At 39.3% G+C, this 27,049-nt stretch overlaps 3 protein-coding genes across 4 annotated transcripts; 1 reads left to right on the forward strand and 2 right to left on the reverse strand.

Annotated features, from left to right (window-relative positions):
* The first annotated feature begins 175 nt into the window (after positions 1-175).
* Positions 176-14,097, forward strand: scyl2 (SCY1 like pseudokinase 2). Of its 2 annotated transcripts, XM_085386821.1 has the most exons (19): positions 176-304; positions 2,937-3,133; positions 3,322-3,479; positions 3,771-3,915; positions 6,068-6,217; positions 6,312-6,533; positions 7,259-7,375; positions 7,467-7,592; positions 7,790-7,966; positions 8,280-8,291; positions 8,489-8,611; positions 9,622-9,735; positions 9,930-10,062; positions 10,178-10,296; positions 10,418-10,518; positions 10,744-10,813; positions 10,903-10,980; positions 11,085-11,210; positions 11,288-14,097. In XM_085386821.1, the coding sequence occupies exons 2-19, from the start codon at positions 2,957-2,959 to the stop codon at positions 11,909-11,911; spliced, it is 2,772 nt and encodes a 923-aa protein (XP_085242947.1). In that variant the 5' UTR covers positions 176-304; positions 2,937-2,956; the 3' UTR covers positions 11,912-14,097. The 2 variants fall into 2 exon arrangements, with proteins under 2 accessions (XP_085242947.1, XP_085242948.1); XM_085386822.1 differs by lacking the exon at positions 8,280-8,291.
* Positions 14,098-15,318: 1,221 nt separating this feature from the next.
* LOC146649917 (protein mono-ADP-ribosyltransferase PARP12-like) lies at positions 15,319-18,197 on the reverse strand. Its single transcript, XM_085386122.1, has 8 exons — positions 18,167-18,197; positions 17,536-17,665; positions 16,962-17,106; positions 16,766-16,874; positions 16,599-16,677; positions 16,354-16,453; positions 15,483-15,597; positions 15,319-15,401 (listed from the first exon to the last, which is right to left on the reverse strand). The coding sequence occupies exons 1-8, from the start codon at positions 18,195-18,197 to the stop codon at positions 15,319-15,321; spliced, it is 792 nt and encodes a 263-aa protein (XP_085242248.1).
* A 275-nt stretch (positions 18,198-18,472) lies between these two features.
* On the reverse strand, positions 18,473-26,553 carry LOC146649918 (uncharacterized). Its single transcript, XM_085387442.1, has 13 exons — positions 26,532-26,553; positions 25,043-25,065; positions 24,905-24,944; positions 24,117-24,246; positions 23,415-23,559; positions 23,214-23,334; positions 23,052-23,130; positions 22,753-22,864; positions 22,144-22,249; positions 21,937-22,018; positions 21,646-21,709; positions 20,394-20,502; positions 18,473-20,293 (listed from the first exon to the last, which is right to left on the reverse strand). The coding sequence occupies exons 1-13, from the start codon at positions 26,542-26,544 to the stop codon at positions 20,232-20,234; spliced, it is 1,086 nt and encodes a 361-aa protein (XP_085243568.1). The 5' UTR covers positions 26,545-26,553; the 3' UTR covers positions 18,473-20,231.
* Between the last annotated feature and the right edge of the window lie 496 nt (positions 26,554-27,049).

Genomic DNA, 27,049 nt, shown 5'->3' on the forward strand with positions numbered 1-27,049 from the left:
GACAAAGTGTGAAATAATGACCGTGTATAAAAGTTACGTTTTAACTTAGTTATAATAAAACCGACCTCGAAGTGGTTATTTAAAAAAAACATAAAAGAAAAAGAGTACCTGATGACGTTGACGCACCTGACTCCGTTAACAAACCCGGAAGTAGAGCTCTTCGTTCACTAGCGTACCAAGCTAACTCATTTCGTATGCTACTGGAAGACATGGGGGCTGTGTTTCACAGCCATTACTGACAGCGGTACGGCTGAGAGCCCACTTACAATAGGAAGTAAAGCGGAGACCCTTTTTTAATATTAAGGTAAGTAGCTGGAGGCATTCGGAGTGAAAGTTTTATATAGAAATAATCGCTGTTTGACTGGAACGTCAGTCTACTTGCGCATTGTTGGCTAGTTAGCTTGGGCAGGTGACTGCTGTGTTCATGTGGGGAAAAAGGCAACATATTGCAACGATGATGTCTGCGACATAGGTAGGCAAAGGGTTAATAGAAGAATTGGAAAGATATCTGTTGACTGCCAGCCGTGCTTTCAGTACTCGTTTGCATTGGCTGTGTGCTAAACAAGATGGTTAACTTGGCTAACATCAAGGTATTTCACAATGAGATCGGACAGACACGCCGAGTGACCCATAACACTTTGAAACCCATGCTAACATGTGGCTTGATCGTGTCGAATATGAAGAACTTATTAATTCCTGCCGACGTTACTTACTTGTTATTAGATACGTCCAGTTTTCATAAACAATTCCACCATGATACTAACAGGCTCTCTGGGGACCAGCTGCTAAGGTGCTAACGACTTTATTAGGTTAGCAACTGGTATTAATATAGATTACAGTCAAGTAAATCACGCGTTTCAATTTAGTTACTCGTCAGCAGACAGTCAGGACGCTTGTTGCAAAGAAAAACAGGGTCATGGGTTTCTATTCATGCGTACTGATATTTTTGCCATTGTTTTTTGGCCTTTCCACTCTTTCCAGGCAGAAGCAGTGGCGTGGTAAAATAGGCTATGATGCTGTCTGTTCTATGAAATCTTCAAATCTGATTGCCTTTAGTGCTTTCGATGTTTTGCAGCATTTTTCAGAGCACTGCCACATTTTCAAATGAAGCATCAGGGCTTTAGGGTTTCGATTCTTAAACTGAGGGACAAATTCTAGAACGCTAACAGCTTCAAAAGTAGGTGATGCTATGTGATGCTACATATAATGAGATGAGAAATACTTTATTTATCCCTTAATAGGAAAATTCTGCTGTTACAGTAGTTGAAATGATGAGGAAATTATAATATTGTCTGGCAGCTGCCTGTCCAAGAAGTGAACAGGCTGGTCTGGATTATCGGTGGATGGATAAAAAATTGTTCAGTGACCATCTCTCCACCACAGCTTCAAAAACATCCAGTTTGCAGTCAGTCACAGACCCTGGTTTTCCTAGTTGTTTTATTCAGTTTGTTGGTGTCAGCAGCTCCGATGCTGCTCCTCCAGCAAACCACAGCAAAGTCAAAATTGAATTTAAGTTTGAAAGCATTTATAAAACGTTTTATTAAGAATCACTGTATTTTGAACATTTCAAACCCATCCATAACACTTTAAATGTAGGGTTCTGTAAAGAATTAATTATTAAAACTGCAGCTTACGTGGCAATGTATGGATTTGCTGGGAGCTTATTCGGTTCAAACATCAAAGGTCTAGAAGGCTGCTCAAGAAAGATTAAGAACACTGAAGGAAGTGTTTGCATTTTAAAAAAATAAACGTAACAAACAAAAAAAACTTGCTTCACAATCATCGGTCATGCTCTTTTGTCTAGGTTTCTGTTGCCTAACTTGCTCTTACTCTAGACTATTTTGAAAGAGAGCATTAATGTGGTGTGGCTCAGTTTGCTCTGAGTCATTTTATATTTCTGGGGACAGCGCGGATTGTTACTATGCTTATTCTCCTCAGCCAGCACAGGGAGGATGCTGGTGGGGACTTTGATGTGCAAATTTTCAAGCAGGTGCATTAGTGCATGTCTAATGGTTTGTTGAAGGCTTTTGCTTTGCCAGAAGCACACAGATGTCTCTTTCACCAACTACCTACACAGAATATTTGTGTTTCAAGTCCCATGAAGCTGACAAAATGAGCAAATAACCTTTTTGTGAAGCCTTCCACCGATTTCATCTTAATATAGTAGAAGTTTTTGCTAAACAGGAGAATGGGGTGAAAGCCAGGGAACGGGTTTGGGAATGCACACTCGCGTTTTTAGAGGCTTCTTAGTAGGGTCACCATAAAGGCCTATTCTGAAACAGGAAAAGGAAACGCATTTGAAACAGCTTCATATTTTAATTAAATTATTGATATGTGGCTGCAGTTTACTGATAATCTTTTGCAAAAGGAACTGATTTAATCAATCTCATTATTGGGGGTTTTGTGTAAACACAGCCTTCCTATTTAATTTCTTTAACCACTGTCTTTTTTTTCTAAAAGGTGCTTCTTCAGTATCTGCAGAAATCCAAAGACCTGTTGATATACAAGGCTTTTATATCATTGAAAAGAAGTTGTTTTTTTTTCTCCTACTGACCAGAGTTGTGGGCTTTTTTTTTTTGGGCATGCATCTGTACTATAGTCTGCCAAACTATTGTTGGTTTGTGTACAGCACAGACAGTACATGCTGAATGTACTGAATCTAATATTACCACCATATTCCACATCTTTATTGAAAAATTCTATCATCAGAATAAGGTCTAATGCGTGATATACAAACTGAATTTACAGTTTGCATGGCCAACTTGCAATTTGGGGAACTGCTATATTAAGAATAACAGTGGAGTATACTGTAACTGTGCATGTAACATAGTGCCTGGTTGCAAAAACTGCAAAGAATTTCCTCATCTGACTGACTCTAGCTTATGTCTTTAACCTCTGATCATTCCTTAATGATCATCATCAATGTTTTATCTCAGCTGCCAGGTCGAGCCTGAACATGGAGTCCATGCTGAACAAATTGAAAAGCACTGTCACTAAGGTGACAGCCGATGTCACTAGTGCTGTTATGGGCAACCCTGTGACACGGGAGTTTGAGGTGGGGCGACACATTGCAAGTGGAGGTCCCGGCTTGAGCTGGAGGATCTATAATGGCACCAAGAAGTCCACCAAACAGGTAGGTGTGTGTGTGTGTGTGTGTGTGTGTGTGTGTGTGTGTCTGACCAGACCACCTCTTGACACAAGTTTAGATTTGATCCAAGTTCATAAATGATTTACCCGACTTTTGCTGAAAGGGGAAAAGGAATTAATTTGAGACTGAAAACTGCACTGTCACCATGTTGTTGAATGCCTTTTACCCTCCAGGAAGTAGCGGTTTTTGTTTTTGACAAGAAAATGATTGACAAGTATCAGAAATTTGAGAAGGACCAAATCATCGATTCACTGAAAAGAGGAGTGCAACAGCTAACCAGACTGCGTCACCCTCGACTCCTGACTGTTCAGCATCCCTTGGAAGAATCACGGTGATTAACACACACACACACACACACACACACACACACACACACACACACACACGTATGTATGTCATGGATGAAACTGAATGAGTCACTGCTCAGAGGATATCTTGACATTTGAGATGAAAATGGATCATGGCAAGTAAAGGTTAAGGCCTTGTGCTTTCTTTCTTTTCATCCATGACAGCTCTAAATTCATAATTCTCTTCCGTCTGTTTTTACTCTTTCTGTTTTGTTTATTCTCTGTCTGTTATTGCTTTGAATTGAACTGATGACATTTATTTATTTGGCCCTCAGAGACTGCTTGGCATTCTGTACAGAGCCGGTGTTTGCCAGCCTGTCCAACGTGCTTGGCCAATGGGACAACCTGCCCAGCCCTGTGCCCAGCGACATCAAGGAGTACAAGCTCTATGATGTGGAGACCAAGTATGGCTTGCTACAGGTGAGCATGTAGGCAGAATAGATTTCTTTTTGTATGGCTGCGTGTTTCTTGATGAATAATTTAAAAAAAAAAAAAAAAAAAAAAAAAAAAAAGGTCAGTCAGAGCTGCTTTTACATTTATTTTCAGTTCACTCCAGTAGGAGAAAGTGGAGGACAAAAGAAGTAGCATTCCTAACAAAAAACTATGTACAGTAGATTGTCAGTATCTGAAAGCTATATCCTTAAGAAATGAGAAAAAAATAAATAAACCGAAAGACCTGACACAGGACCTGAGAGACTCATGTGTCCCTTCACTTGACCCATCTGCTGTTCACTGAAGCCTCATCAGAAATGGTGTCAGTGGAAGTGAAGCGCACGATCTGATATCGTCGTGTTGGTGTTGTTCCCAGATCATCATACTAAATGTTGTTCCAGGATCAACATTGCAAGTGGCCAATCACATTGTTGTGACGTTATTCTTTTGCGACTTCAGGAAAAACCGCCGTAAAACCAAAAACTACTTAAGCTGCGAGAAACCGCCTCTGTCCGCCAATCAACGCACCCTAACCCTAACCGTAACCCTTTAAGAAACGGTAAGCAGAATTGATATTGTCCTTGCAACATTGGAATTTCATAAATGCACAAATGGCTTGGCGCGCAAAAGAATAACGTCACAACAATGTGATTGGTCACTTGCGATGTTGATCCTGGAACAACATTTTCATGATGATCTGGGAACAACACCAACACGACGATATCAGATCATCCAAGTGAAGCTGTCAAGAAATCATTCTTAAGGAAGAAAAACGGAGAAAAGGCTGAAGAATGCCAAATTACACAACTGAAAATTGTTAGCGTCTGGTGTAGTGTAGATTTCAAACTTTAAATGTTTGTAAGTCATTGTTAATATGTATGGAGGAGGTCAGGAGAGAGGTATAACAATGAGTGTTTACAGATGTACAGATGTATGTAAAACACGGTAGAGGCTCTGTCATGGTTTTGGGCTGCATTTCAGGCAGTGGTGTTGGGGATCTTGTCAGAACTGATGGAAATATAAACCCAGAGCATTACCATCAGATTTTTATCCACCAGGTAACACCTTCTGGAAAGCATCTGGTTGGCCATGACTTGAAAAAAAAGCATACCTGGATAGAAAAAACCCACAATAAACACTATCAGTCATAGATTAGCTTCCCCAGAGGCTAGACCTAAACTTTATTGAAGCAGTGGAAGGTCATCTTAACAGAGTACAGAACAATAAATCAGAACAATAGATCAATAAATGTCTACATCTGCTTCCCATTTTCCCATTAAAACATAAAGAAATGAAGGGTAGCTTACGACTTTTAAACAGTAAAGGGATCAATTTACTGTCACTATTAGGGATGGGTATTGTTTAGGTTTCATTCGATACCGGTGCCAAACCGGTACTTTTGTCAGATCCAGATATCTGACATAATGGCACCGGTATCCATCCCTAGTCACTATATTAATTTGAGACTGAGCAAAGCACATGGCAAACTAGACTTTTAAAGCTTTTAATTAAGCATTTATTTACACAACAGTACTGGTTATTAATGTAGTTGCAATAATCAGCTTCTCAGTCTTTCTTTACAGGTTACAGAGCAAGAAATACTGGTGTTTATTTAGTGCACACTTCCTCTTCTCTTTTTTTCTTCTATTTTTTTTCTTAGTACTATGCTTGGAGATCCAAAACATTTTCTATGCTCTTTCTTCTCAAAGCCAGTTGAACCTGCTTGATGCCAAGCCTTGCCTGTCACCTTTTAGAATTATGTTTTATGACAGGTTGTAATACCAGGGAACATTTTACATTCACCTCCACCTCCGTTATTGTCTCTGTCACCCACATTGGTCCTAATTCTTCTATTTTTTTTCCTCAGAGCATTTCTCATCTGTTATATAAAGCAGGGGATTGAAGCTGAAAGACCTTAAAAGAAATGCCTGCAGTGTTTAGCATCAGTTGGTTGTTACACAACTTTTACTGCAGCAGTGCAGAATTGTGTTTAAACTTTATGACCCAGAACTCATTTACAGTGTGTTAAAATGTATGTTGACCCAGTTAAACTGATAATACTGGTGTATCTTGGTTGTTTGAGGCAAATTAATTTATCTTGTTCAGATTTCCCAATAACTTCAGTTTTCTCTCTCTTCAGATCTCGGAGGGTTTGTCCTTTCTCCACAGCGGGGTGAAAATGGTCCATGGCAATCTGTGTCCAGAGAACATTATCCTCAACAAGAGTGGTGCGTGGAAGATCATGGGTTTTGACTTCAGCATCTCCTCTAACAACCCGTCAGATGCTGAGGTATGTTTTCAGCCTGCTTGGCTTATTGCCGTGACGAAGCTCTACCAGAATAACATCTTGCAACTTTTTGACGTCTTACTTTAATTTCCTGTAGCCCAAGTACACATGTAAAGAGTGGCAGCCCAACCTTCCTCCACTCTGCCTACCCAACCCAGAGTACCTGGCTCCTGAGTACATACTGTCAGTTAGCTGTGACGCTGCCTCTGACATGTATTCTCTGGGCATGGTCATGCATGCTGTCTTCAATGAGGGGAAGCCTGTTTTCCAAGTCAACAAGCATGACATTTTTAAGAGTTTCAGCAGGCAGCTGGACCAGGTAAGTGAAGCTGTATTGTAGACATGTTGTGGGTTTTTTTTTTTTTTTTTGTTTTTTTTGTTGGTTTCTTTTTTTTTAATGACTGCTGCTCAAAAAAACCAAAACCTTTGCACAGTCTTTGGCTTTGATTTTCAAAAATGCTTGTTGTAGGCATTGTTGTTGTTTTTTTTTGTTTTTTTTGGTGCATTTGTGCATGTGCATCCATCTTTCTCCATCCTCCTCTTATTTTTGCCTTTGTTCCTTGATGCCCTCCACTTGAGCTGATTTCCCTGTGAAACGGGATTTGATTGTCACCAGTCATTAGAGAGCAGATGTTTGAAGTAAACAAAAAATGATGTGCGGCTGTGCCAAGATAACAATGTTGCCTTGAGAATAAAAGTGGACCATAATAAAGGGAACAAATACACTTATTTGGTTTCCAGCTATTCCTTCAAAGTCTTCATCACAAATATTAGTATGGGCAGTATAGATGTAAACTCCAGCTTGCCTGGTTTGTTTAGTTTTTATGCTCAGCTACTGTCATCTGTTGAGATCTGAGTCATTTACCAACTCATAGTTCAGGCGCAAGAGAACCATGACAGTAACAGTCTAAACTCCAAGAAAAGATCCTCTAAACTAATGTGGACTTAATGTATTGATAAACTATGGAATACATTACAGCTGTAATACAAATAACTTGGGTATATGTTACTGTTATGGGGTTTATTCTTGTCTTTCAATTGTAGTTGAGCAGCATGAGTCCAGCGGTGCTGAGCAAGATCCCAGAGGAGGTGCGGGAGCATGTCAAAATGCTGCTCAGTGTCACACCTAATGTCCGGCCTGATGCCGACCAGATGACTAAGGTCTGCATATTCATTGCTTGCATAAGAATATCATTCCATCGTTCATAGGCCTCCCTTTGAGGAAAAATATTTTTTTGTGTGTGTTTTTCAGATCCCATTTTTTGATGATGTTGGTGCAGTCACTCTGCAGTACTTTGATTCCCTCTTCCAGAGGGACAACCTACAGAAGTCCCAGTTCTACAAAGGACTCCCCAAAGTCCTACCCAAGCTACCAAAGGTAAATGCTGCAAACAAGTCCCCCCAAAGACTTGTTTGCAGTGTGAATACTGGAGATTTCACCTTCATTTTCAGGATTTGTATAAACACGTTGGTTTACTCCTGAGTTAGCAGTATTACTGTGTTACACTCGATCTTATGACTCATATTAGTCATGTCATTTCATCTTTTACCTATTCTGTTGTGTCTTCTCTTTAGAGAGTGGTTGTATATCGCATCTTGCCAGCTTTGACCTCTGAGTTCGTCAATCCGGACATGGTTCCCTTTGTGCTTCCCAACGTGCTGCTGATTGCTGAAGAGTGCACCAAGGACGAATATGTTCGCCTCATCCTGCCTGACCTCACGCCTGTTTTCAAGCAGCAAGAGCCTATTCAGGTATACAGAAATGTAACCTGACACAGACACTAATTTAAACTTGTGCACATTTGCAACAACTGGTGCTTTAAGAAACGTCACTTTTGAAATATACACATCGCCTTAGGATGGATCCTCAGGTATGGAAGTATATCTGTTTTAAAAACTCTGTTTGCATGATATATTTTTTTCCCACTTTGAGACACGTGTGTAATTAATATTTGATATGTGATTGAACAGTTGTATTTAGCCTGCCTAAAACGCATGGTGCTTTATGTCTTGTTCTGTCGCATTATCAAGACTTCTCTGTATTTTTCTTCCCATGCCTCTTCAGGCTAGCAATATGGTGAGTGGTTTTTCTGCTGTGAATATTCTCTCGTCGCATCAGCTTAGTGTATGTGTTATGTTGTTAGTGATACTAAAAGCTGTACTAAAACCACTGGAATGAGTCTCTTACTTCCGTCTTCCACTGTACTCACCTGTTGAACATAGGCTAGTATTTCCTCACTCTTGTTTTCTTAACTGAGTCTCTGTGTTGTGCAGATTCTGCTGATATTCCTGCAAAAGATGGACCTACTGCTGACTAAAACGCCACCAGATGATATAAAGAATAGTGTGCTGCCCATGGTCTACAGAGCTCTGGAAGCCCCTTCAGTACAGATCCAGGTACAGAGGGGAAACAGGAATGGTGAAATAGATTATGATTCAAGGAGCTACTGTGCACATAATTTGTGAAAAAACATAGATGCAGTTTTATAAACATTCTAAGATATTCTTGGTATGTCTGGTTCTTTTTTTTGCTTTAGATATCTTTTGTCTAAATTAGAAACACTATAGCTGTGTCCCTATTCCTAGACCGCATCCTTCGGAGGCCGCATTTGAAGGCTTATTACGTCACAGCCTGGTGACAATGGCTGTCCCAATTTGAAGGCTGCTCCCAATGCGCCCAACAAATGCGTCTTTCATTTCACCGGATTTGAAGGATGGGTTAGTGTATCCTTCGTGGCCCAACCTATTTCCAACAATGGCGGCAGCTACTGTGCTTTAATTTTACTCTTTCTGGGTCACAAAATAAACTTTCAACATATTTTCAGGGGTGAATGTAGGTGTTAATTTAAAAATGTTATTGTTTGGCTTTCTTCAGTGTTTTATTTGTTCCTGAGTAAATCGGTTTGGCTGAGATTAAAGTTATAGTTTTCACACAGCCTAATAAATGTCAAACAGAAAACTGGTGAACCTCCTAAGACCTCACAGAAGTGTGAAAATGGTAGAGAATTTACTCCAGTGTCCTGTTATATTTTAGGAAGCAGGGAGCTGACAGCTGAGTTTATTGAACTCTACCGAGACAGCTGGTGACGCAAATCTGAAGGCTAGACCGTCCCATTTCACAGCCTCGCACTTCCAGCGTTCTCGGTCTTCGAAGGACTCGGCCCATGTAGATCGCATAGGCTGGGTCCTTCGAAGGATGCGGCCTAGGAATTGGGACACAGCTTATAAGAGTAGTTGCTAATTTTTACTTCATTGGTGTTTATTTTTAGAATTGTGCTTTGTCAGTTTGAGACATTCATTTTTGCCTGTACTCTTAGTTCTCCTTTTAGTGTTGCAAGCACAGTAAGAATGCATTTCAACTCATTATCAAAATGTCACATTTAATAACATTATCTCTCGCTGAGCAGGAGCTGTCCCTCAACATCATCCCAACCTTTGCAAACCTGATTGATTACCCATCTATGAAGAACTCTCTCATCCCTCGGATCAAATCAGCCTGCCTACAGACATCCTCACTTGCTGTGAGTCTACATCGCTCATTCTGCTCTCGAGCTGTTTACCTCAATAAAATTATATATATATATATATATTTTTTTTTTAAAAATGCCACATTCTTGTTTTCAGTGTTGTTAGCTACTGACTGAAATGCATTAATGTGTTTCCTGTTTAATTCTGTAATTTGCTGTGTCACCGTGTGTCTTGTCTCGATGTGTAGGTGCGAGTGAACTCTCTCGTGTGCCTGGGGAAGATTTTAGAATATCTAGACAAGTGGTTTGTCATTGATGAGATCCTGCCCTTCCTGCAACAGATCCCCTCTAGAGAACCAGCAGTACTCATGGGCATCTTAGGTAAACAAACCGTAGCGTCTCCCCTCCTCAGAGGAAGTTACACATATTACCATATCATTTCACATTTTGTTTTTCTTAAGAATTCTTTATTTGACGTGATTCCTCTTTACTTTAGGGATCTATAAGTGTACATTCAACCACAAGAAGCTGGGCATCCCCAAAGAGCATCTTGCTACCAAGAGTTTGCCCCACCTCGTCTCCCTCAGTATAGACAACAACCTCAATCTCAATCAAGTACTGCACAGTCAAACTGATATAATATTTGTGTTATTTAACTGTAACTTTCTAAAAACAACAGAAAACTTTATATAAATATTAATATAACACATAGGGTAATTGATATGCTTTCTTCCAGTTTAACTCTTTCATGATGGTTATCCGTGACATGCTGAGCCGCATGGAGACAGAGCACAAGACCAAGCTGGAGCAGTTACACATCATGCAGGAGCAGCAGAGGTGTCTTTCTTAATTTAGTTCACCACGAACAGTAAAACTCCTAATTATCTTTGATTAAATGACTGTGAATATTAATTGTGATTTTTATTTTTTATTTTATTTTTTTTAAACTACAAATGTCCTAGAATGTTTAAAGTACCTCTAATCTTTAATAGAGAGCAATTAACAGACAGTACTGTTGGTAATGTTATGACTAAGTAAGCACTTACAAATGTCATTTAACAGGAGCATGAACATATCAAATCCACTCAACCAAGCAGAGGAGAGCAAGAGCCCACCTAATTCTGGCAACCAGGTGATTGCTTGATTTCATGACAGTCATCGGCTCTGACAACGTGACTGTAAATGTTAGCCTCTCTTAAAATCTCTTCTTTTTGCTTTCAGATTGATGACATCTTTGGTGGCACAGGGGTTAATGGGAAGGAAAATGGATCTGCAGCACCAGTCTCACAGCCTAGCAGAGTATGCAGTTAATTCTTTTGATTAATTTCCACCCGCTTTCTTCTTTGTTCATTTAGCATGCAGCCTGGTTTGCTTATTTCCTTTCTTCCTTTGCACACCTCTAGGTGTCTCTCACGCTAGAAGAGAAGCAGCGATTGGCTAAAGAGCAGGAACAGGCAGCCAAACTGAGGAACCAGCAGCCGTTAGCGCCACAGACGATCAAAGCAGCCACCGCTGGCTCCAACTCACAGGTAAATCCTGACAATATCTGCGTACACAAACACACACTCGTGCTCAAACACTAATCATACTACTTGTTATGTTACAGACTAAGGATCTGACCAGCAGCCTTCTCAGCAACATGACATCTATGTCCATGGCAAACACAGCACGACCAGCCCCAGTGCAAGGATCCACCATGTCTACATTCCCCTCCTCTGGTCCAATGGTCGGCTCCATGGGAACCTCGGTCTCAAATGGTTTTAACCCAGCTATGGGCTTCCAGGCAGGAGGCATGGGGATGGGCATGCGACCCACAGGTCCCAGCCTCTACGGTGGAATGGCCACCACCACCAGCACCCCAAACTTTGGATCCCTCACACAGAATCAAGGAACAACTGGACAAACAAATAAACCTCCTGACATGTCAGCATTGGACAATCTTTTTACATCCAACAAGCCCAAAGTCACTCTTAACCAGATCGGTCCCAAAGCTCCATCTGGAACCAGCAGCCCTTGGCTTGGTCAGTTTAATTCACCCCAGAACCCTCAGACTCAGATGCAGGGTGTGCCAGTTGGTATGGGAGGGGTGCCCGGTGGGTTTGGGATGCAAGCAAACCCTTTTTTCAGCCCTCAGAACTTTGCTCAACCTGCTGCTGCCCCTAGCATGAACCCAAGTGGGATAAAACATAGTGCATCTGTCAACAATGATCTGAAAGACTTATTTGGCTAAACAAGAATTAAAGAGAGACTCCAGGTTAAGTATATTCTTTTAATGACTGTGGACAGAAGAGCCTTGAATTCTCACAGAAAGGCCGACTGAATGTGAAGATTGAAAGTCCTTTCAAGGCTCTTACTGTTGGCATTTTTAATCTGACCTGGCTTAAGTTCTGACTCTCTCTGTTGGTAAACTAACCTGAATTCCATTTTTACTTGACTAGAAGGACAGACTATCGAGGTGAAGTTTCTTCTTCTATGCTGGGGGTTTCCTACTGTTTTTGTACTTAACATTCTTGATGGGTTGACTTGAATTCCAACTCAGATTATTCAGGAAGGGTTTGTGTTTATAACATGAATGATGGCGTGGATGGACTGCAATTCACTTCTTGAACATGTGACGTCTGAGTCAACACAATTGGCGGAAAAATATTTTTAAAAAGTGGTTACTGTGTCTCTCATCTGGTCATTTTCAGGCTTCTGTACCTTTAATCCTGTTTGGATTGTAATCACCCCGTTAATTTGCCGTTATCAGTTGTTATTATTCCTATGACTGTTAATGGTAGGTAGTCACCTCACTGCTAGTGGGCTCAGTAGAACAGGGCTGCTCAAAAGGAAAATAGTGCATAAAGAGGCAGGCAGGAAAGTGGGGGTATAATCTTCTTCTTCTCATTTCTTCTAGGCTTGATTTTTACTTTCACTTACTTTTTACTTGAACTTGCTGCTTCTTGGCGTCCTTGTGCTGATTATATTAAGTTAAAAAAACTACTTGGTTAGGAAAAGATGGAATGCACTTCTTTACACAGTCGCTAGAGAGCTCCTGCATAATTGAGGCCTTTTCTGCTTATTGCCAATTATGATGGTAGTAGGTGGAGATGGGTGCATGCTGACTATATTTATGGGACTGATTACAACACATAATGGCTTGTCAGTGGGCTGATTACATCCATGCGAACTATACTGCTTTTCCAGACTGTTTTTTAGAATTGCTGCAAGTCTAAAATGATCAGAGAGCTGGCTCGGAAACAGATGCCACAAACAACAAAATGTAATCTAAATGTAGACTGGCAGTAGCTTGAATTTTGGCTCTGAGAAGCATGCAGTCTCTGATCTGCATCCAAGAGGCTCCTCTGTGGAGGAAGTCTGAGAGAGGGTGTCGAATTGACAGCCCCACCGTTGCAGTTCAGGCTAAGAAAACCAAGTAGCTCCTCTGTAGTCTGTTTCTCTGCTGCTACATTAAAGTAAACAGTTTTGACCGCCCAGGCACCACCTTTTGTAACAAGACCAGTTTCTGTAACTGCAGTATGGGTGACTAACCTGTGTCGGATGTGTGGAGTAACCATTGAAGCAGTGTCCTTTTTAAAAAGGCACTACATAAAAGAGCATATGCACTGCTTTAGCTATTGTGCCTTACGTGGGTACATATTTAAATCTAGACGGCACTCATCTGTTACTCAAGTATTAATGTTTTCCATCTTTATCAGCTGTCTGGCACTTGCTTCTCTAACCACTTGCTTTGTTGCATGTTACTCTCCTTGACCACAAAAGATCTGAAGTTTAATTAACATCTTTTCTTATGATTCCTCATGATTCTAGTGACCAATGAAAAAATATATTAACACGTTTTTACTGATGAGATCTTTAAGGGACTTCTGCGCTACCATTTATGTTGATCAGTTTATGAAATAAAGATTATCACAATATATTTTGATTGTAGCACTTTTCAGCTATCAGTAGACCTGTACTGGTGGCATATTATGAAGTGTAGATAAATAGTTTATTTAAAAGTGGGTTGCTCTGAGAGGGCCTTGCCTTTTTTTTCTTTTTTTTTTTTTTTCTTTTTTTTTTTGTTGTTGTTGTTGTGGTAATGTTTAAGAGGCCTTAGCTGAGTTGTGTGCAATAATCACTGTCGGTTGTTAAGGGTGCATATCGATTGGCTCGAACATCTCTCTCCTTAACTAAAACTTTGTTTTGACCTCTTATAACATAGGTCTGTGAAATTTTCTAAAGAATTAGATATTAATGTGTGCTCATTCTAAAGCTACATTTTTCAAGAATCACAGAATTTTAGGGTTTTTAGGTGTACATTGGTCATACAGGTTGTTTTTTTTTTTTTTTTTTTTTTTTTTCCATGATGATGATGATGATTGTTTAAAATGTTTTATCTTTTATCACAAAACCCTTTTGGTTTTGTATAAAAATGCCACAAATGGCAGTGTTACTCATTTAACTTAATCCCTGGGTTCTGTTAATTCCTCTGCTTTTCACATACCAGACTAAAAATGTGTCTGCAAATGGATGTTTTTCAACCTTGAGTCAACATGTGGCACATATTATTTCATTGCTAAATGGATGTAGTTTTTGGAGTGTTTCACATATCCTAGCAGAACCCTAAAGGAACAACTGAAAGCTTATTCTTCTACAAGATCATTTATATATGACTGTTGTCCTATATGTGTAGTGTGGGCTTTGTTTCATGTGTCAAGGTGCTGGTCTCTGAGGGTGGAAATCTGTACATATAAAGGAAAGTGCACAATCTAATCTTGTCTGGATTTTTGAGTGTAAATTTAAGAAATGAAGGAGAAGCACAATCCAAAGGAAGTTTTAATAAATTCTTAAAAAGATTTACATGGCACAGCTTGTAGACAATCAGGATTACACGAAATAAGCAAATTAACTAGGGTTCAAAAAAAAAAAAAAAAAAAGTGAAAACATCTAAAAAGTCCAATAATTACACAAATTGTGAATATTTGAAGATTTACTAAAACATGGAATTTACTTGTATTTTGTGGTGAACTGATAAAAAATAACTGATTTTAAGTTAAAAGATTTGTAAGTAGTTTTCTCCAAAGATTTATCTGTAAAGGATTCCACTTATTTAATATAGAATAGGCTACATTAGCCACTATCACAAGTGCTCAACCCGGCCATGTAAAAAAACTCGTACATGGCTTAATTTACTGCATCTCTGCATGTTAGTGTAGCTTGATAAAAATTCAAACTTGCAATGAAAACAAAATGACTTCAGCGGAGGAATAAATAAATGTCGATCAGCCTGTTGAGGTGAAGAGGGCAGGAAGGGAGGAGGCAGCTTCTGACAGGAGAGGCAACCTGAGGTGGGCAGTGACACAACTGGTAGGATCAACATTAAGTTGACCCCTGACCTACAAATCCCCTCAGTCACTGATTAAGTCTCACCGCTCTGGTTGTGCCCGTGCTCAGGTTTCTCTGAGTTACTGTTATAAAATACAAAAGGTGTATTAGCCAGGACTGTAGATTTAAACTATAAACATTCAAAGCATATACACCTTCACAAAAATTCAGCTTTTACGCAGGTGTCTTATCAAGAAAGAATAACTAGTCAAATTATTAATCCGTGTGTAAGGGGACAACTCAAGAAATAAGAGATATGTGGTGACTAAGTTAAATATCTCTCCTTTCCTGGTGTTCTGCTGAATAAAAAGGAGACCTAACTGACCTTCTTGTCCCAGTATTGTTATCGACTTAGACATACCTGTGATATACTAGTGGTCATATAATGTGCTTCAACAAAAGCCTTATTGTTTGGTTTAACAGTTCTGAAGTGAGTGTATTACCTGAGAAGCCCAGCGTGTATGAGGATCTGTTCATCTTGAAGTGTAGTGTGCCCCGTTGGTTCAACTGGTGCTGTCTCTCAATACCACTGCTGTCAAATAAACATATCTGCACACACCACATATAGAAAGAAACACAAAGAGAGAAATGCACTTTGTACATTTAGTGCAAATTCAGTGGGGCAAGGATTAAAAGTTTTAAGACAAACAAAGATAAATCTGTTCTTCTCTAAACAGGACCATAATTTATGAGAAATAAGTAGGACTTGAACCTACTGAGACCATAAACATATCAGGAAAGTGTTTACTGATTTCATCTATTAGCCTGTTGAACAATAGTGTAATTATAGAAATCTTTACAGTCACAATAACTGAAGGAGTTACACACTATTAGAAAGAATGGTGTCCAAACTTTTTTCCCCAAGATTTCCATATTTATTAATGGAAAATCACCCAGGGGCCAACAATCCTTCTCACCTTTCTACTTTTCTGTCACATGTGGAGGGTGAAATAAAAAATAAGATCAAGCTGTTTGGAACACCTGAAACTTCAGTGAAGCTGCTGAAGATCGTCATCTCAGGTTAATTTTAAATCTGACTAATTTTTGTGTGTATTGCGTGAGTGTATAAAAAAAAACTCACGCCCATGAGATGGAAAGAGGAATTACACTTTATTCATTCCGTTTGCAGTGGAGGGCTATAAATACATATAAAATCTGACCTAGGGCCATGATTGGCCCCTGGACGTGGTGGACACGCCAGGTCTGTGGGAACCCAAGCAATTACAGCTAATTATCTTTCAAGTCCACTCTAAGTGCATCACATTTCTGCTAAAACAACATGAAATGTTTGGACGACCTACTCACACGTGCTTGGTGTTCTGTCCGATTTGGGAAATCTCCTGTTAATTCCCACCTGTAGGTCTGGGAGGCGGCAGCTGTGAGCAGAGCTGAAGTGGAGCCAAGTCTGCAGTTCAGAAGAAATGAATATCATACACAATCATACAGAGGTTTTGCTTTCCTTACTGACATCTCGGTGGATTAAAGTCTTTATTTTCACTCAGCTAGCTGCAGACTTTGCAGTCTGACTGCAGGAAAAAAAAAAGTCTTACACTCCAGTGTTGGATGCAAATTTTGGACGCCTGCACACCTTCTTATAAGAGCCTGTAAAGGTGTGGAACTCGGTCATGTCTACAAAATGAACCAAATAAATAAAAAAAAAAAAAATATCACTGTATAAAAGTACAAGCAAGAACACATCACTGTAAATGGCACATACTTGAGAAATCGATCACGTAGCCTGAAAATGCAAAGGTTCCCTGAGGGTTCAGGGTGAACTGTCGTTCAACTTCTCTGCTGCTGACTGATGGCGACAACATGCTTAAACCCTGAAGAGGAGGATGACATGGAACACTCAAGGGATCAAACCTTCATGTAAAACTCAATGTGAGTTTATTTAGAATTTTTTTTCTCACCTGGGATCCATATTCACGCCACACTTGACCATCTCTGAAGTACCAGCCTATGTCCTCCATCTGCCCCTGAGGAAAGAAGTTTAGTCTCCGCACCTTCATTCCTGGGTCATTCGTCTGTAACCTATCAAAATCTATGAGCACCTTCCTGTTGAAAGACAACACAAAATCCAGTCGTCTGTGTGAAGCTTGTTAATGTTCTAAACAACATGGGTGGGAGTAGTTTATATTTGACATGATGTTCTGTGACATCCCCACCTTTCCCTTTCCCTACATCATATAACAAAGGGGAAACCCTCAAACGGAGGAGCTAAGGTGGGCGGGTCCAATGCAGCTTGCATACTAGATACATGGACGAGGAAGTGGTATGTTCCAGTAATGTGGGCTGTCACTGAGATCAGCTGATCTGTTGATTTTATGGCTTTACTGAACTCTATAACACTGTTATGAAGGTTGTTCCACCCCCCAGTAAAAAGTTCCATATAAATACTTAAAGGTCCTTTTCTGACCAATGACATGCTCACTTTCAGTTTTGTAAAGTTGCTGATACTATCAGATATGCTCACAACACACTGACCCATGGCGTGTATTGATACTGATTCCCTTGGCTCCTGGTTGGCAGTAGTGTGCCTCTATCACATGGTCATTTTCAATTTTCAGCCACTGATGGCCAACTGACAGCTGCCACTCATAATTCTTCCTGTTGACTGTGAAACACAAGCAAAGATCATGTTATCGTACACACTCCACTTATTAATATGTGTTTTTGAGCAAATCTGCACAAAGGCTATGGCTTCGTGTGTAGTGTATTTATTTTTTATGGTTAGTTGTTATTTTAGGCCATATTGTTCTTTTTAAGTAGCTGCTGTTGGCACAGTCAGATGAGATAGAAAAATCAATGGTCCTTAAGTCAAAGGACTAAAAGGCAATCCTATGTAAATGAATGTATGCATGTAAATGTGTCATACAGACCTACAGTTTCCTGCCAATAGACCTTTGCTCCTTCATTAATCTAGAATAACAATAAATAAACATATTGTGGTCAAAACCTTTTTATCCCCTTTTCCCCCACTGCTTAGACTGATACAGCACTCTTACCGTCAACTCAGAAAAACCACCTGTGAAAACAAAAAAGAAGAAAATCACCTCTCTCTGCATTGTTGATTAAAATGTAATTAGATAACTTTGTTAAACGCCGGTTTACTTACTTATGATCGAAGACAGACCTAAACGTGCCATTCCACACAAACAACTGCTTTCACTTTCTGCTGGTGGGCTAAAGTTCATCCAGTGTGTGGACTAGGGTTTGGTTGGTCCATATGATTCAGAGAAGATAAAATTTCCCTCAATTGCCTATGAGGAAGACGTACTAATGCTGTTATCGCTGTCTTAGTTTCCTGCAATTACCCTTTAGAGAGCCTTGTATGTGCCAGTCTAGAATGGAGAGAGGGCAAGACTCTGTTTGAGTACTTGTGAATAAAACAAAAACACACAAAACCAGAAATTTTTAGGGCATTTCTTTATTAAAGTGCAGAATTGAGTATCCTTGTAATAGAAATAGAATGAAATAAATAAAATAAAATAAAAACCTCCCACAGTACAATAAAATAAGTCAATGGTAAGGCTCATCACATTGTAGATGTATTCTTTTTGTCAACATAAGTTTACAGATGAACAGAAATCATTTTTGTTTCATTTACACAGCAACAGCCTTCTGCAGATGCTTTATATTCTAACATTGCAATACACTACAACAGGGGTCTCAAACTTAAGCTGTGGGCCACTGTTGGCACTGTCATCTCATCGGAGGGCCACTCTAAAAGAAACACACAAGAAAACACCCACAAATATTTCCAAAAGAGTGTTTTTTTTTTAAAAATTTCAAGTATTGTATAAGACAAAACTGCAAACGTGAATGCAGTTTTTCCCCGCAAATCCTCTCTAACAAAAAAAAGTAACTTCAAGATCTATATACGGGCTGTAAGTAGGGGTGGCCGCAAGTTTCACACCCCTGCACTATCATTTACATAATTTATATTAGGATATATTATTACTACGCTAATGCACAAAGGCTGTATTCTATGTTGGTTTTCTGGTCTTTCCTGCTTCCTTAAATTGATATGTTCCTGCAAATATGTAAACAGCTAATGAGCCATCCCTATAAACACCAAAAACAAATATGGAATATAAAATATTTGAGGAAAAGTTATTACAGAATGCTATGTGACATAAGCATTTTTGTAATGACCTTTGTCACGCTGATTCCTCAGATGATGATTGTTGCTAACAGTTTGAATGTGTTATCTTTTATTACACTACCTTTTTTTGTATAAAACGCTACTAATGGGAGTCTTAATTGTTCAACTGAATCTTTGTGTTCTGTTAATTTCCCTATTTTTTCCCATGCAAGATTAAAAATGTCTTCAAGTAGACGTTTGTTATACTTAGATCAACATGTGGGATGCATCCTAGCAGAAGCTCAAAGGAGAAACTGAAAGCTTATTCTTCCACAAGATTATTTGTACACAGCTGCTGTCCTGCATGTGTAATACGGCTTTGTTTTATGTGTCACAGTGCTGGTCTCTTAGGTTGAAGATCTGTACATATACACATCTGTACACCATATATGGTGGTTATTTCTTTGATGACTTTAAAACACGAATTTAGATTTTGGAATGTAAATGTAAGGAACCTCAATTAAGGAAAGTAAACACAAGCAAAGTGCACTGATTAAAAGGCACTTTTAATAAATTCTTAAAAACATGCATGCTAAGGACAAAGGATAAAAAGGGAAAACTTTTAAAAATTCCAGTCATTACAACAACTTGTGAATATTTGAAGATTTACTAAAGCATGTTGCATTTTATGAAACCATAGTTAAGTTAACAAAAGGCTTAAAGTAAACTGAATTTTTTTTTTTCCTCCCACTGATTTCTTTGTAAACGATTCCACTTATTTAAATATGGAATAATCTGCTAAAACCAGCCCTAAACCCAGAAATGTGGAAAACTGATAAAGGAAATACATTTTACTGCTTAACACTAAACGTAGTGTCATCTTAAATGTGGAAAAATAAAATTTATAACGCTTGCATTAAAAACAACATGTCTTCAGAGGGGACAAAGTAAATGTCTATCAGTTGTGTTAAGTTAAAGGCAGGAGGAAGGCAGGAGGCAGTTTCTGACAGGAGAGCCAACCTGAGGTGGGCAGTGACACAACTGGTAGGATCATCATTAAGTTGACCCCCGACCTACAAATCTGTTGTCCGCTCAGTCACTGATTAAGTCTTCTCACCGTTCTGGTTGTGCCCGTGCTCAGGTTTCTCTGAGTCATGGCTATAAAAGACAAAAAGTGCATTTATTCACAACTTCAATTATACAAATCTTTGAATATGGCTTTTAACTTTAAAGGTTTCTGATTATGTTTGCTGCTTACCTGAGAAGCTTAACTCATAGCTGAAGTTCCTGGTGGAAAATGTCATAGTTCCTGATGGGTTTAGTTTGTACTGGAACTCAATCTCCTGACTGGATGTGCTGCATATTCCCTGAATAACACAGAGCAACAACACATCAGAGAAAACACAGTCAGGCAATGTTGTTAAATTCTGGTTAGGTCACCCAATACTTTGCTCAAATTACCATAATTCCATGTTAAAGTATGTAAACTGTGCGAGGGATTGTTTGTGTTTCAGTTTGGAATTAACCCCAAAACCTACAACATCTCAACAGAAATATTATAGATGAATAACCATAATTATATTATATTATATTATACATATAAACAGTCAGACAACTTGGGAGGGGGAGGCAGCAGAGATGGAGTGCTGACCTCAGCTGAAGATATTGTGGGGTAGTGGAAGGAGTAGTTTGAAATTTTCCTGAATCCCACTGTTGGCCTTTTGTAAAGTAACAAGACTATGGGGACCAGGATGAGAACTCACTATGGTTCATGCCACTGGGGCTCTGCTCACTGAGGCACATGAAGCTTCTAAGGGACGAGGCCCCAGGTTTCTCAAAAAGCTCGGGATGTTATGGAGCTCTCTTGGTTGACACACTTCCCAATTCCTTACTGGCAGACTGGAGTGGTAGTTTCCCTCTACCCGAAAAAGACACCAAGGAATTTTAAGGTATGTGGGAATTTGCCCAGCAACTCTAGATGTGTTTTGTGGATCTAAAAAGGGCATTTTTGACAGTGCTTTAGGAGTATAGAGTATTGTGGTACAACCACAATGAGAGCTTGGTTCATATTGCCCACACTAACACAATCTCATTCCCAGAGGAAACTTGACCGTGCCAGAGCTGTCCTTAGTCATTGATTCTGTTTTTCATGAACAGAATTTCTGGGCACAGCCAATAGTTCAGTGGTCACAGGTTCTTATCTCTTTATTTATTTGCAGATGACATGGTTTCATTGGGTTGATAAAACCATGACTTCCAGCTCGTACCGAGATGGTTTGTAGCAGAGTGTGAAGTAGCCGGAATGATAATTAGCATCTCCAACTTCAAGGCCATGACTTTCAGGCAGAGGAGGAGGCGAGGAGTGGTAGGTCTGAGCATCTGTCCCCATGACCCAGACCTGGCAGAAGATTGATGGACGGCTGGACAGATTGATGGAATGCACTAAATGTACTCTATAGGATTTTCTAGAGCACCGTCTACACATGAATAAAAAGAAAGTTGTGGCTTACTTTGGAATAATCTTTCCATGATCCATCCATATCTAGGAACTGCCATTGTGCCTGAGGGCCTGAACTAAAAAAAAACAAAAAAACAAAAGATTTGAAATTCATTCATTCACAGCATATACATCTTTATGTGCATATCTGGTGTGTTTGAGGCAAAACAATCTTAACATTAGTCAATCTTTTAGTGTTAACATCAGTAAATGTCCTCAAAATATAATATTTAACCTAATTCATGTTATTAATTAGCACAAAATAAGAGATGTGGTCACTGTGTGGCCAAATGTTTCTCCTTACCTGATGTTCTGCTGAACACCATATATAGGAGTCCTTCTAACTGATCTTCTTGTCCCTAAATTGTTGTTGACTTGGTACATACCTATGATAAATTAATGAAGATAATGTCTCAGTGGCCATATGATTTGCTTAAAAAAAAGAAAAAGAAAAAAAAAAGCATGAATTGTTCGGCTTAACAGAAGAGCAGTTCTGAAGTGTGTACAATACCTGAAAAGTCCAGTGTGTATGAATATCTGTTAATCTTGAAGTTCAGTGTGCCCTGTTTGTTCAGCTGGTACTGTCTCTCAATAGCAGCGCTGTCAAATGAACATATCTGCACACAGCACATATAGAAAGCAGTTATTGGTGCTACAAGCTACTGGGGTGTACTTAGTTTTTCAAGAGGACTCCATAGAATCCTGTGGAAACTTTTCCTTTCCTTTAATGAGAGGTCAGAGGTCAGATGTGACATGATACTTGAAATCTTACAGCCCTTTCTATATGTTGACAGTACACTTGTAAGAATCATAGGTTCAGAGTTACAAGGCTTTCTGTCAATTTTTGACCAATAAATCATTAATCTGACCTTGAAGAGCTCTTTCGATGTAATCCAAATTTTTATGGATTGCTAACATGACCCCACTCTACACTCCTACAAAGTTTTATCAGAATTCATTAAAACTTCTCAAGCTGTTTACAGACATCCGTACACGTGCCATGCAAGCATAACCTCCTTTGCCGAGGTAAGGGCAGTTCTTGATGTATCTTTGATGCTACTATGCAGCTTAGTGCAAGTCTTTAAAATTTTTCCATGCAGTTTTTGGATGACCTACTTACATGTGCTTGGTATTCTGTCCATTGCTCTCTGACTCCCATGAATTCCCACCTGTAGCCCACAGAACCGGTCTGCGAGGAGGAAGCTGCAGGCAAGTCTGAGGTCAAGCCAACTCTGCAGAGACAAGAAGTGATTATCATTCATGTTCTTTTCCCGTGACATCCGTTAGCCTTCTTCAGAGAAACTTTTTATTTATTCTCTGGGGAGTTTTGATACTTTTCTTACTGACATCTCTGTAGACTAAGTTTGCGCAGTGTACAAAGACTGTCTAAACTACAGGAATAAAAGAAAAAAGTCTTACGCTCCAGTGTTGGAGGATAATTTTGGACGCCTGCGCAGCTTCCTTTGTAAGCCTGTGATGAGGTTTCTCTGCGTCATGGCTACAAAGTGAAATGAAAACACATTTCCATAGCTGTATAAAAGAGCAAGCTCACAATAATATATCACTATAAACACCACATACTGGAGAAATCGATCAAGTAGGGTGTACGGCCCACTGTAAATCTGAAGGTTCCCTGAGGGTTCGTGGTGAACTGCTGTTCAACTTGTCTACTGCTGACTGATGATGACATGGTGTTGGAACCCTGAAGAGGAAGATGACAAGGAATACTCAAAGAAAACCTTCAAGTGAATTTAAGGAGTTAATTCCTGCAATTTTCCTCACCTGTGTTCCATATTCACACCACAGCTGGTCATCTCTGAAGTACCAGCCTATGTCTTCCGCCTGCCCCCGAGGAAGGAAGCTTAGTCTCTGCACCTTTATACCTGGATTATTAGCCTGTAACGTATCAAAATCTATGAACACCACCCTGTGGAAACATAAAAGATTAAAATGAAAAGTATACTTCTCTGAATGTGCTCCTTTTAAAAAAAGATTATTGATGCAATAATTTATTTTCCATTGTCCTGACACAAAATCTGTATCTGTATCAATACTTATTGTTGATAAAATAATATTTTTTCTATAGACAGGACCTCTGTGGTCAAACGTTTATATTTAACATGATGGCCTTGCATGGCGTGAGGAGGGGTTCAAAAGTGGCTTGCATATGTGCAGGCTAAAGCTAAAGAATGCATAGAAGAACTGATGTCTTCCAATGATGTTAGGTGTTGTTGTGTTTGATCAGCTGATCCATTTCATTTTATGGCTCAACTTGACTGAACCCTTTTTCTTGTAAGCGTACAGGCTTTACAGGACTGTTCTACCTACAGTAAAAAGTTAATTTATAATAGCCCAAAAACTGAGTTTCGGTTTACCTTTGTAAAATTTCAAATGGCATCTGACACATTTCCATTTCCCTTCCCTGACCAACTCTCACTTCGTTAAAGTTGCTGATACTATCAGATATAATCACAACATACTGACCCATGGCTTGTATTGATACTGATTCCCTTGGCTCCTGGTTGGCAGTAGTGGGTCTCAATCACATGGTCATTTTCAATTTTCAGCCACTGATGGCCAACTGACAGCTGCCACTCATAATACTTCCCATTGACTGTTGAAATAAAGATATGTTAGACAGAATGCAGTGATCTCATAAACCAATATCTTACTCACAATACATCAAGTGTTTAAAAAGAGAATATGTACTGTTTTAAGAGCAATATTAGCTTATTTTGAATTTGAAGACACCAACACATTTCAAACATTTCAAATGAGGGCAACAAAAGGAAAATTAAGTAGTACTAAAAAGAAAAAAAACTGCTGGAGGAACATTTTGCAATTAATTAGTTTAAATGGCAACATGTCAGTGACATGAATCTAGAGAAATCAAGTCTGAAATCAGTGTGGGATGCTAAGATGATTCTTAGGCTGAGGCAAAGTGGAGAACTGTTATGTGATCGAACTAGTCAAAATTTAAAATTCTTTCTAGAAAACATCAGCCTAAAAAACAAATGGACGGTCTGGGTTGTTATCAGCACTCAGCTCGTTGTTTACAGACTGTTGTTAAAGGAAGAGGAGATGCCACCCAGCGGGGAGCATGGCCTTATCCCAACTTTTGAGATGTATTAGTGCCATTAAATTCAAAACTAGACATTTTTTGTTCTTAAAATGCTACATGTTCTCATTTTACTGTCTTCTGTGTTCTAAACTATGGCCTTATAATGATAGAGGCAGTATAGCAGGAAGTTAAACTGTCACGTCAAACAGACCTGGGGTGTTCTGGGGAATCTGCTCCTCCTCATTATTGTCCTGGAAGCAATTAATAGAAATGATGCCATGAACACAAGCTCGCCTGTTTTTTTTTCCAGACCCTGTCAAACCCCTCCACATAGCACACACACACTTACCCTCATCTCATAATAAAAATCCACTGTGACAGAATGAAAGCAGAAAAAACACAATCAGTCAGTCTTAAAAAGCCACTTCCAGATTAAAACTTGAAAAAATAGTTTCGTTAAATCGCTGTATTTACTTGCGATCGAGGACCGAAGCCGGCGGATAGTTTCACTGAAACGATGGCTTACACTTTCGTTTCTGGGCTTCAGCTAATGCAATTTAGCGCGTACCGGTACATAGGTGGAGCTAAAGTACCGATAATGACGCTCCCCTAAGGCTGTCTCTGGAGAGTGTACACTACAGCTGATTCCAGTGCTTTGGTTTCTTTTCACAGCGACAAAAATTAAAGCACAGTGAAGCCATCAGATGACTGTAGAGTTGCTCTTTCATGGTATTAAAGGAACAGTTCACCGCAAAATTACCCTTTTGTACTTCCCTGTGGCCTACAATGTTATGAGGAAGAGTAGACAACGCTGATATTTGGTGTGAACAAAACTACCTGCAACTTAATGTGGCAAAGTTTAAGGAACAGGAACTTTAAAATATTCCTATTGCTTTACAAAGTTAAGACATGAGAAAGTTACATGTTACCAAAAAGGCTCTGCACTGGTTGTTGAAATTCAGAAGGACTGAGTTCTTTGACTCTTTCATATTGTGATGCTGTTTAATTAACATGACTGTTATGAAACAGCGCCTCTCAATCCAGTTGCTATTTACCTTGCTAATCAATTAACTGTGCATGAGACTTCGTTGTTTCCCTTCCTTACTCTGTCAGCCCACTGCTGCCCATCTCTTCTCTCACTAACACCTACCTGTAAACAACACCCCACCCTCTGAGTTTTGCCCCCTCCCTTATTTTGTCAATGGCTTAGAGTTGTCTTACCTTCACAGACAAAATCTGTAAGTGTGTCTTAATTATGTGTGAGTGCCGTCATATGTAACATTCCCCATTTATATGTCACACCCCCCGCTGTCAGTTCCCAAAGGCTGATTCTGTTCATCTGGACGTTGCGTTTTCAGTGGGTGAAACGTTTCGTCATGCATCGGAGCGACTTCTTCAGTCTCAGCTGACTGCAGGTTTCCCCAACCTTATAAATTGGTACATTTGCACAATGACTGAAACTAGCACCATTGAAGGGACAATGGGCTGTGAGGTCAGTTCCTATTCTGTACACTTATATAGGTGTTCTGTTAAAAGTTATTCATAAATTATGACGAAAGTTACTCATTTACCACTCGTCTCTTGATCATATCGATAATTAATCTCTTGTTTTGTTTTTGTACAGTTGGCCATAATGCTTTAATTTAGACACTGCTGGTGTAACTTTGCTTGACATACTATCCCGAGTGTGTTTGTGGTAGCATTAGTTACATCCATTACATCCATGCATATGTTTTTAAAGCAAATATTACTAACCATCAGGTCATTTGAATTTTCTTCTATTCACAGGTAAATTTCTAATAAATTATGTTTGGTTACGTTGCTTTGGTTATACTTACCATTTTTGTCCATTTGTTGAGGTTCTGTATGTGTGGGAGGGGCCACCCCAGTACTTCCTACTTATATAGCGTCATGATGTCATTGATTGCATCACAGGGTGCAACCAAATGCAGGGGTTTTCATTGTGTATAGCATTGTTTATTTTCCTTAAAGTAACATTTTGAGTTGTATTGTATGCAGTGTTTTACTTTTCAAACCATTTAGCTGTGTAAATGAGTTTGTCAGTTAGATGCATAATCTTATTCCTGTTTTTTGTTTAGATCATATTGTTTGGTCTAACCTATTTTTCAGTGGTAGAGAGTAATGAGATTCAGGTGTATGTAAAGTCCTGTATAAAGCAAGTGAGGTTTTGCCTACCGAGGTGTTTTTAAAAATGGTATAATGGAGATGTCAGAAATAAAGTACAATTAAAAGAAATTGATGCTGATGCTGTCTACTTATCACCTTCCTCGCCACTTGGTCTACACTACCCCAAAGAAATATTTATATTCATTTACATTTCTGACTAATTTAGTGT

The sequence above is a fragment of the Rhamphochromis longiceps genome, linkage group LG17 (assembly GCF_057381845.1).
Source record: "Rhamphochromis longiceps isolate RC_006_pf linkage group LG17, R_longiceps_female_GT1.1, whole genome shotgun sequence".
NCBI lineage: Eukaryota > Metazoa > Chordata > Actinopteri > Cichliformes > Cichlidae > Rhamphochromis > Rhamphochromis longiceps.